This window comes from Strigops habroptila, chromosome 10, assembly GCF_004027225.2.
Source record: "Strigops habroptila isolate Jane chromosome 10, bStrHab1.2.pri, whole genome shotgun sequence".
Taxonomy (NCBI): domain Eukaryota; kingdom Metazoa; phylum Chordata; class Aves; order Psittaciformes; family Psittacidae; genus Strigops; species Strigops habroptila.
Window position 1 is genome coordinate 11113028 of NC_046359.1, and position 11973 is coordinate 11125000.

General features: G+C 40.5%; 1 protein-coding gene across 3 annotated transcripts in view; it reads right to left on the reverse strand.

The window, feature by feature from the left end:
* The window catches only part of RPS6KA2 (ribosomal protein S6 kinase A2), a 280539-nt gene that overhangs the window by 158068 nt on the left and 110498 nt on the right, over positions 1 to 11973 (reverse strand). The window contains exon 1 of one of the 3 annotated variants that reach the window (XM_030499205.1): positions 124 to 440. The exons of the other annotated variants lie outside the window; for them this stretch is intronic. Within the exon in view, the coding sequence (XP_030355065.1) occupies positions 124 to 222 (99 nt within the window). The 5' untranslated portion in view covers positions 223 to 440. Of the gene's footprint in view, positions 1 to 123; positions 441 to 11973 lie in introns of those variants that run through there. 3 annotated transcript variants of the gene reach the window in all.

Here is an 11973-nt window from a genome sequence, read left to right on the forward strand (position 1 = left end):
ACTACCTCTAGGGAAAGATCACCTTTAACTATTTATCACATCACTAAATGCATGCATTCTCATGTCTCTGTTACCAGCACCTAATGTACTTGCTACATTTAACAAAGTTCAGGCAAATTTTACCTCAAATCTACTTAGGCTTGAGCTCTTTGACCGAGACTTCTTGCGGAGATAGACCGAGAAGAACCGACGCACTGTGAACTTCTTCATGTTCATGTCCATTGCCCTGTCCCAGCTGTGACGTGGAGCACGAAGGAGCTGCGGTGCAGCTGTAGAAAGCTAGCGCATCCCAATTGCCCCCTATTTATATCCACAGGCAGGAGATCCTCCAAAGTAGCTGCTTCTGTTCATCAAGCCGGGCACAGCTAGACCCGCAAGAGGTACATTGCCAGAGCCATGGGAGCCCACAGCCAGCTGCTTGCTCTTCAGAGCATAAAGGCGTTATACTCCCTTCTCGCTTTCCACTGTTTACATTTCAGTGCGGCGAGCAGAACTCTCTCCTCACTCCCTCTCCCCCTCGCCTTAGGTCCTACTACATCCAATCAGGCTCTGCTTCGGCTGCATGCATAATCAGCTCCTGCAGATGACAGCTCCTGCGTCCCAGGCGTAGCAGGTCTGAGATAAATATTAGATGTGTCTATTGCTTTGCACTCCCTCTCTTCTCAGTCAGGCTCTTTCAATTTCCTGGTTTCCGAATCACATGGGGAATAGGCACATGCTGCACTTCTGTTTTTAGCTCGGAATTTCAACGCTGCTATAATTACTGAGGGCTATGGTGGTCAGATCTGAGAAGAAATCAGCTCCTGCATGAAAGTCTCTTCCAGGAGAAGGCTGAAAGACACTGTGACCCACTGCCAGAGCAGAAGGGTCTGAACCTCCTTTTATTCTGGGGAGTATGCAAAATAACATTGTCCCCTCCCTGAAACTGAAAAGCTTAAAACCCTGTTCCCAGACTACCTGCCCGCTTTACATTAAAATACCTCATGCTGGCACAGCTCTAAAAATAGAAAGCACAATCTAAATGGTAACTATTACTATTCTTATTGTACTACAGCAGGGAACTACAGCCCTTCTAAGAGGTTAAATATGTACATCTATTTACAGGCTGTAATTTTGAGCTGCTCACTACACTGCAAGCATGCAGACTTACAGCTGCACCCCCACCTCCCCCACATAATCACATTTTTCAGCTTTTCTTCAAAAACTAATGAATCTCAGTATGGTCCAGAGACTGAAAAGCTTTCTCTGCCTGCTGCACACAGCTCAGGCTCCTTGTCCTTGGCAGCCTTTCCTTTCTGACTACCAAGGAGCACCCGGACATGCCTTTCTCCCATAACCTCATATGGAAAGTGAATGGCTCTGATGACTTATTAATGACTCAGATTAATAAACTCAGGGAGAGCTGACACCGCTACAGCCTGAGAATACTCTTAGAGGTTAAATGACTATAGCTCTCCAGTCAATTTGCTTTAAGAGGGAGATATGCATTTTGCTTTAATTGCATGTCTGGACTCCGCCATGAACTACGTTGGCTAGTCTTGCCTGCTGCTACTTGCTTTGTTTGCAGGTTCTCTGTCTCTCTCTTCTGTCTACAGCTCACCACAGTCTATATGTACCTGGAAACACATTTTAAAAGAAAAAGGAGTATTTTGCCATTTACGGTTTCATTAAAAAGGAGATCAGATTGGAAAGGCTACCATTTGTGCTGGTAGCTCTCCTACAGCCTCTGACTCTTCTATCCTGGACCACTGCTATCTCTCCCAGCCTAAGGTAAGTGTAGCACAGTGGCAATCTGCTTTATCCCTTTCTATTTCAAGAGCCTCCTTCTGATTGTTTCTCTAAATTTATTGATTTGCAACAAAAGTATATCTTCTGGAGTTTTCAAAGTGCTGCCCTGGTGTAAGCCACGTCAAGCTTAGGATCCCTTTGCCACTACAGTTGTGCTGGTTACTGGTTAAAGATCCTGGAGCAGAGGCAACCACCCTAGCAAAAATTGAGATATCTATAAGTATACCAGAACGCTTTCCACAAGCAACCTAATAAACAGGTAAAAAAAAAAGAAAGTGGTTGGTATAACTGTTAATGCCAAAATTATTTGCTGATGCAGCCTACCTAGCCAAGTTTTACGTCTCCTCAGGACCTAGCAGCCATAATATCCTAAGCAGCATAAAGGCCCCAGGCACTCACCTGATGATCTGACCTCCCTCTCCACCCTCACCTGCCCTGCCCTGCCGCACAGCTATTACTGCTGCTTCCTCCTGTGCCCTGCCCTCCCTCTGGCAAAGAGCTGTCCTGACACAAGCTAGGCCAGGCTTAGTGCTGACACAGGCTTTTGGCAGCCATGCACATTCCTACCTGCGTAAGCCACTAGATCTTTAAAAATGGCAATCAGATGAGTTCAGGGTAGCTCCCTGAACCTTTCCCATCATAGATAACACCAAAATCCCACCTGGACAACTGACATCTTTGTTAATGCAGAAGAGGTGGTAATTTCCCAGCTTGAATACACAGCAGGTGTAAAATATCCCACTCTGTATAGTAATCAGCAGTGTATGACTGCCTGTCACTACTTATACTAGCAGATCTATCACAACCCTCCTATCCCATTACACAGATAGCTTTCACGTGCAAGGACATGCAGTCAACATTAAACATACCCGCTCTGGAATAAACTTCCAAGAAGATTACACAAGCTATGACTTAATACCTGTCAGGTACACTTCTTACTTCTAGAATTTTGGTTTCTACCACCAAAAATGAAAAAATCAGTTACAATATATTGGTAATTTATTGTGAAAATCAGAGCAAAGCTAGGCTTTGATGCTAAAGGTTAGACTGTAACATAAGCAACATGCCCATACTAGGGGGGCAAGTCTCTTGCATCCCTGCCAAGACACAGGCACAGAAATGGGTATGATCTCCTTGCTTTCTTACTCCCCTTTCAACCAGATGATTCAGGATTAAATACAGGACATCCAACCATCAGTGCTAGGACATTGCTCTCTGCCTACTAGGCACCAGAGCAAGAGGTATTGCAGAGTATCTTCCAATTGTAAAAAGCAAAAGTAACCAAGTTGCAAAAATGTATACAAGAGTAAAAATACAGAAATAAACAAAATACACAAGCATGTAGAACTAAAGCATATAGCTATCTAAAAAGCAAATTCTACTACAGTTCCACTTGCATGGTATGCTTCAAGACATGGAACTTAACTTTGCTTCAGAAAAACAAATGAGAAAAGACTTCAAAAACATTAACTCAAACTTTCAGCTAGTAAGACAATATCCACTTTTCCCAACGACTCTAATAAGAAGGTGCAAGCCAAAAAATAAATTAGAACATTCATCATTTTATTTATAAACATACAACTGTCAGATCAACCTACAACATGAAAAATTTACTTTGCACTTAGAAATTCATGGCTGTAAATTGTGTATCAGCTCCCCTCCGAGCAATTTTAACTGCTGAGGAACTCTATGGAAAAAGAAATCCACCAAATGTTCAAGACAAGAATAAACAACAAAACTGGTGGAGGGGGCATATGATGCATTGTCAACCAGTAATACTCTATATACTCACATATACATTTTAAAAGTAGAATACTTTTGCTGTAACATAAAATAAATAAATACAAGACCATGGCTGCTCCTCCTTCTAGTAAACTTAACAGCAAAACACAGTTTACTTCAACCAGAAATAGGCTTAAAAAAAAAAAAAAAAAAAAGCCCCAACCCAGGGTTCAAGACAAACTCTCCATCAGAAACTACCTGAAGTTAGATATTACACGGGCTACACTCCAAGTTTTAAAAGATAAATGGAGAACTCCCAATTAACATCTAATGAAAGCCAAAGGCCCTTTTCCTCATGTGTACAGGTGGACCATACCAAAAGTAACAACAGACTGAAGGAGCCAGACTTAGGAAATTCACATGAGCCAGTGAAGCAGCCTGCACAGAACCCAGGCAAGAAGGATGTCAGTGGCCAATACCAGATGAATCATCAATTTCTGAAGAAACACAATATCTTGAGCTAATTGTTTACATGAACGAACACTCCAGTCCAAGATATCTACCACAAACCACAGGCTAGATGATAAAATTACTGAGAGAAATTTTGTATTACTGTACTTCACAGTACATCAGGCCCTATTTCCAAAATGGACCTTCTAATTTTTGTATGTGAATCAACAATTTATGAGCAAACCCACAATGACTCTGCTACTTGAGCAATTTGGTGATTACTGTAAAACAAAAATATATGAGCTGATTATTATCTTCCTTGCAAATGTAATCAGTATTATCTATTCTATCTGAATAAATTCACCAGAAAACCAGAAACAAAAATCCAGGGTGAAGTAAGGAAGCATCAGAGGCACAGACACCACAGAGAGAATAAAGAAGAGTAATAGAACATGGCATGCAGAGAAAGGGAAAATGAGAGTCCCACAACAGAGGCCCAAGAGACAACGCTACAGAAAAGGTGAATTACACAGTACCATTTATGCTCTCATTAAAGAAAATCAGGAGCAAGAGCAGATGTTTCCAAGAGACATCAATGAACAGAACAAGGAACAGCACTGTCCCCAGGTGATTAGACGGTATATGACTCTTTCAGTGATTGCTGTTTCCTGATATTGAATGCTGGAACAAATTTCCATACAGCTTTTGTCTCCTCAATGAGCAGTTGAGGTGGTTATTTTTCTCACTGATGTTTCTTTAAAAAGATATAATGGGCTTTGCCCAAAGAAAGGCCTGGGCTTTGAGCTCATTAGACCAGCATACCAGTGTGGGTCCCAGTATTTCCAGCTGCCATACCCAGTCAAATACCTTTTCCAGTTTAGCATGCCGCTTGCCATCAACCTGCTGCCCTGCCACCACTGTGGAATACAGGCAGTGACTTGCCATTTCTTATCAGCAGTGTTGGCTGGATAGGGATGTAAGAGAATAAGCAGGAAAGAAAGTGCTTATTCTGCCTTCTCCCACCTCCTCCTGCTCCTGTCTACATATCACAAGCTTCAATAATTTTCCACCTTTTCCACATATGAACTATGAAGTTTCCAGGGGAGGTGTAAGTCCTTTCAGCCACTTTACAAATTAAAATCACTGCTCAGAAGGAATAAGAAAGCAAAGCCATATATCTTGTTTAACTGTGTTCAACGAACCAGCAGGACACAGTCTCCTCAGCCACAGACTTCTCTACTCCGAAGAGCAACATAACAGGCCTACAATATCTTTTTAATCTTGCACTTATAGTTCCAAGGCCTCAGGAGTCCGGGCAAAGCCAGAGTACCTCTTACACCCTAATATATGTAATTCCTTAATTGCTAAAAGCATTATCCAACACACTGGGAATTATATGTAAGGCGACTAGTATAAATACAAGTGTAAGCAATTACAGGGGAGAATGACTTGCTTTGAAAAGACCAGTTTTGCTCAATATGGTGATATTCCAGTCAGTGAATTCCATTCAACAGTTTCAAAGGTTCTTAAAACTAGGCATCAATGTAAGTTCTTGGTAGATTTCAAACTGATATTTTGCAGAGATGCAAGTAGCTTAGATGGAAAGTCTTCTGTACTTTTCTCTCTAATAGTCTACTTCAGCAGATGAGATTAAAAATTTTACTTTGTGGCACTGAGAGGGCGAACCATCTCTGTATGTGTCATGCTAGTGCACAAGTGGTCCCCTTGCTGCAGTTGCCTAAAAATGTACTTCCTCAATCCCTCCTAAACACCCACTAGTCACATGATGACAGGGTGGTGTTACTTTCAGAGATATCAAACAGAGAGCACTATAAGGACATATGCCTTATTCTTATTTGTGCAGGGAGAACTGAGACTGCTGCAGAAATAATAGCTCCAGGACAAGATAACAAGATTTGATTGAGTTTTCAGCAGATGACAGACGTTTTAACTCTCACAAACGCATCTTGTGTTAGTGCTTCAACATCAGATTGGCAAGTTGCACAACTACTGTATTGACTGCTCCCATATGTGCTTTGCTGCTTATAGACTTACACAAATGTGCAACAGCATCACCGGCCACATACATATCAGTTGTCTGTGGACTACTCCTAGGATGGAGATCAGGTTGTCTAGCAATCTGTGATGAAAACAGACCAGAAATAGCATCAGCTTCATTTTTCTTCTTTTCTTTTTAGTGATGTTACTGAGAATTTTACTTTCTTGACTGATACTGTATATGGGTCTTGCTGGATTTTGGTGGCTTAGAAGTATAAGGCAAAGAACTCCAAACCCCAATCTCTTTTATATTAATAAGCTTCTACTCCAACATGGTTGAAGATGATTGTGGAAGACATAATTCTACTTTCTTGCCTTTGGATAATAAGCAGAAAAGTCATATTGTTCTCCTATAATGGACTAGAAGTTTTTTAGAAAGAAGGATGCAACTTGGGAACTGAAGTATGAACAGTCTTATCACATGAATATTTATGAATATCCAGCTTGAGGGAACATTATACAATACAAAATTGGATGGAAGAATTTCATTATGCACAGCATATGTTGATTGTTTATTCAGACTAGCCACGAACAACACTAAAAAGGAATGCATTCATTAGAAATCTGCTAATAGGCGAATTTACCTTGGTAAGCTCTGAAAGATACCATCCATCCAACTGGAGAAATAGTGGGTCGAACTTAATTGAAACCCCTGGTTTTACTTTTAATAATCATTGACAGACCAAACTGACACTGAAGTAAGCAGAAAAGCCAGACCACTGTTTGCTGTTGAAATCCTGAGAGACAGACAAGTGTAAAATGGGGCCTGCAAACTTTTATTCAGGAAAGCATCAATTTTAGGTAATTTTTTTCCCTTCAATTAGCTAACAAAACTACACACCAAGGTACAAAAGTAAACTAGGTAGACAAAAAGCATCCTATTTAGTTGAGCTGAGTGACCTGGATTAATATCCTCCTTCTATATCTAAGACTATTTTGTATGACCCTTTAAGAACCTTGAACTCTCTGGCTATGTCTAGCTGCAGCGCATGTGCAAAACCCAGCCACTTCCTGAATCCTCTATGAGAATGGGGGCACAGATCGCACTCTTTCTCTTATTCTTTCCTACTGGCATCTCATAACACCAGCAAAGAAAATCCAGGTATTTTTAGCCAGAAAAGAGCCAGAGTGCACTCCCATGAGGTTCCCGATTTTGACAAGTAGGTGTGTAAACTTGGGACCCTAAAGGTTTGCACCTGCACTGCAGTTTAGACACATCTGTTTCAAATGTCCTTCTATAAATGGGGCTGGAGCACTCTGCACTGCATGAGAGCTCTTTCAGAGTAATCGCAATGATCGTTATTACATGCTTACAGCCAAAATTTCAGTTTAAGCCTAGCACATATTTGCTAGTGTTGTTTACAGAAACAGATTAACTATGAGTAATGTCAAAAAAGAGTAAACCAATTGGAAATGCAAATTTACCTTGGTAGGCATTACATCTAGCAGGGCAAATGACATATGGGATGTTTTTAAAATGTATTACACAGCTAACACTCACTGAAAACCAGACTTATGATTGTACGAACATCTATGCATGTTAGACATCATAAAAAATGAGATTCATAAATAAAAAATAGTAGTCACTCTTGAACTCTTTAGCATTGGTTTCCTTCTTGTTGGGCTTGTATTTCTATTTGGACAAACTTTCAAGGATTGCTTTAAATTACTGTAATAACACTACTTAACTCCAGACTACAGGCACAGCTCTCCCTATTTTTGAAATAGAAGCTGAAGAAACAGGCAGAGAGAGGAAAAAAAAAAAAAAGGTCTGAAGTGTGATACACCCCCTCTTTCTGTCTCTAGTACAGCTACACAGGAAGTGTGAAACAGAAAAGATTAATGGAAAATAATTTTAACCTTCAAAAAAGTTAGTTAGAGTCTATCTGATATTTACAAAACCACATAATGATTTCTTAATTCACCTAGAACAATAAGGCCCAAGGTCCTAAACTCATCTCACATCCACTTTATATAGTAAATATAAAGCAACTGGCATCAGGATTTCATAACACCAGAAACTGAGAAGCATGTGGGAATAGTACTAGCAAAACTACTATGTTAGCATCTACTCTGAGATTTGTGACATCATGAAGCAATAAAACCTGAGCTCTTAGTGCTACTTTGAAAACATTCATATGCCCTGGGCTACACATGTATCACAGCAGTGCTCAACTGTAGAGGTGTATGTGTAGGCAGCTCGTTTGGGATCAAACCAAAGCAGCCTCCATCCAATAGCTGTCCGAAGACACAGGGATGAACAACATGGCTCCGTTTACCACAAAGAGTATGTGGGTCCAGACACAGGCACTGCGGTTCAGTCAAAGCATCTTAGATAAAGGTAAGGAAGACAAGCTATACAAATATCTCTGGTTTAGGACTGACTGCTGTTACAAGGCTGAAGCCCATTATAATTTGTGTATTTTCAATATGTTAGATGACCTTTCCCTTATTTGAATTCAGCTACATACCTTTAAACTGTAGTGCCACTTCTCTCACCTAAGCCACCAGGCAAAAAGAAGGATATGATGCCCTTTCTGCATCACTAAGCCTGTCTACACCAGAGGTGAGTCTTCCTGACTGATGCTTCAACAAATACCCGGAAGAAATTTCAACATCTTGTACATATCTCCTTACTCATCCAGCAAGTATGTGAAATAAGTTACAAAAGGTCCATACAAAATTTACGTCATCCAAATGTTTGATTATTCTAATGATAACCTAGTAGCCCAAAAAAAAAAAAAAAAAAAGGAAGGCCAACTCATCATATTAAGTCAATTAAAATCGTTGACATCTTTCATCTTTTAATCCTTTCAAATCTTGAAATAACCCTATAATTCAACATAAGGTATAACTAGAAATAAGCAACACTGACTATAACACAAACACACATGAAACAAGAATCTATTTCTCATATGTACAATGCTAAACTGGCAGTGTTGACTGGTTTTCATAAACTAGAGATTAAAATTTACAATTAATTCTATCATAAAGTAAGCTATACAACTGAATAGAAGTTCAAATGCTTATTCATACACTTAGACATGTTTAATTAAAACACTACAGAACTTCTGCTGTCCTCCTTCATACACTATGGGGCACAATGCACACCTGTGGCCAAGGTATTATAAAAGCCTTTCCAAGTAAAAATGCCTACCTAAATACAGTGATTGCTATTTTAACAGAATGAAATGTGCTTTAACACACAACACGAATCTTAAATTCATTACTTCACCAGAAGTCTGATGTTTGACTCTTCTGAACCAATGAAAAAACATACAGGAACCACCTATCTCTGAACAGTGAACATGTTAATGTCACAACGCAGCCATCTCAAACCCGTAAAGCATGCAGAGTATAGTGTGAGATTCACATGCTATACATTCACTGACAAGTGACATCTTTGTTCTAATATGTTACTGGGATCTGGTTTTCTATTCTGGTACAATCTTACCACGCAAAGTGATGTGGGACAGAACATCTACCCATTAGAAGACTGGCAAATATTGAGATTGTTCTTTTGCTTTAACTCCCAAAGGAGAAAATAGATGTATACCTCAGATATGGCAAACATACTGCAATTACTACACGAACTTTAAACAAGGTTCACTCCACTACAGATAATAGAAACTTTTCACATCTTCTAAAGCGCTTTTCGAGGGCAGCTTGCTCCGGTTGAGCTGCCTAGAAAACACACACAAGCAAGGCCATTAAGGAGCATTTCAAAAGGCACAGCAGAGCCTTGCTGCTGTTAATCTTGGGGATTGAAAACTGTGGTTTTTATCATTGTGATTTTACCATGTTCTTCACATTTACAATGTTATTCTTCACTCCCTTCCTTGGCTCCCAAGTTCTCTCCTCATCTTCTCTCTCACCTTCTATTCCTCAGATCTTCTCTTCAAACCTGTGACTCATGTCTTACCTTCATTCCTCTTAAGTCAAGAAAGCCAAAATAACAAGAATAAAAAAAAAAAAAAAAAAAAAAAAAAAAAGGGCAGCCAAACAAATAAAAGAAAAAAACCCAAATGTTCCTTGATTTTTAGGGACTACTTTTTGGCACACCTCTGGAATTCAGAAGGTCCAAAAACACACCATGAGAAAGAATCAGAAAACGATATTGAGAGGGCTATAGCCATCATGTAGCAACGTTTAGGCTGGTAATAGAAAAATTGAGAGAAATCCTTTCAACAGCATGACTGATTTTTGAAGTATTACTGTGTGTCTCCTGGCATACCTGACTTCAAAAGCTCTTGGCTTCTGGAGTCATGGCAAGGCATGAGAATCAGATTTCACTGAAGAACGAAATACGACTGGTTGCTCTAGCCCAGTTAACCTGCTGCAAGATAGGTTCAACCTGTAAGAGATGCTGGAAAGCAGGAACTGAAACAAGTTATTTATGGGAAGGAGGAGTGGAGAGAATGCCACCTGCTTCTCACAGGGCTAGTGGAGGCTGTGTGGAGGTTTGTTGCATTTTAGGCAAAAAGATCTTAGTTTTTAAGAGGGATATCATTAGTCCTGACATAAGCTATCTCTTGTGGCCTCATTCTGCCATCTCCAGGCCACCATTTCCTTCTTCCTCTCTGTTGACACAAATATTCACACAGCCACAGGATGAACCAAACTGGAGAACTGCTCCAAGTTAAAAATGGGGTCGAAAACACACCCCAAAACATTAATTTGAAACCAGTTCAGTTCTCTGATCTGATCCACTATAGAAATATCTGTGCCTCTTCAATATTACTGGCTATGGTGGAGGCATGAACACATGTTTGTGAGGGGCCTCTTCCTCCTTCATTGGCAGGGATGGGTTATGCCAACATGAACTGCCCACTTCCCAGATATGAAAATGGCATGCTGCTACTGCCTGGCCCAGCAGAACTGGAATCACTAAATAGACCATGTCAAACTATCTTTCAGATCATAGCAAAGGTTAAGATAATAGCTCTGGTATAGAAAGAACGTTTTAAAATGTCCTAAAATATTTTTCCCTATTTTAAAACCAGCAGAAGTGAATTGGTTAAAAGCATACAAAACCTGAAATCATTCATTGCCATTATATGCTTTCCAAAAAGTTGACTGTATAGAAAGTTCTCAGCCTTTTTAGAAGGAAAAAGATCCCAAAGTGTGCGAGTCACCTATAGCTGCACTGCAGAGATTCAAGAGGCTACAATTCTGTTTAATGAATGCAGAGGTGCCAAGTCCACCCACTGAGAAAGCCAAGAACCCTGCTGGAATTGACTGGGCTCTCCTTTAGTGCAAAAGCTCAGCCACTTGGAGCATAGTGCAGAATGAAGACTGCAAGTTATAGGGGTGTTAACTGGCACAACACTAAAGTTGATTTTCTGCATAATATAGAATCATAGAATAGAATGATAGAATAGTTGGGTTTGGAAGGACCTTAAGATCATCTAGTTCCAACGCCCTGCCATGGGCAGGGACACCACACACTAAACCATGTCACCCAAGACTCCATCCAACCTGGCCTTGAACACCACCAGGGATGAAGCATCCACAACTTTCTTGGGCAAGCTGTTCCCAGTGCCTCACCACCCTCACTGTAAAGAGCTTCTTCCTTATATCTAACCTGAACTGTCCCTGTTTAAGTTTGAACCCGTTACCCCTTGTCCTATCACTACAGTCCCTAATGAAGAGTCCCCCCCCAGCACCTTGTAGACCCCCTTCAGATACCGGAAGGCTGCTATGAGGTCTCCACACAGCCTTCTCTTCTCCAGGCTGAACAACCCCAACTTTCTCAGCCTGTTTTTATACAGGAGGTGCTTGAGCCCTCTTATCACCCTCATGGCCCTCCTCTGGACTTGCTCCAACAGCTCCATGTCATTCTTATGTTGAGGACACCAGAACTGTACACAATACTTAAACATCTCTCCATGCTTGTGTCGCAACAGACAGGCCTGTCCTAGACTTGTTCATGTCTGTATTCATCTTCCTTGCAGA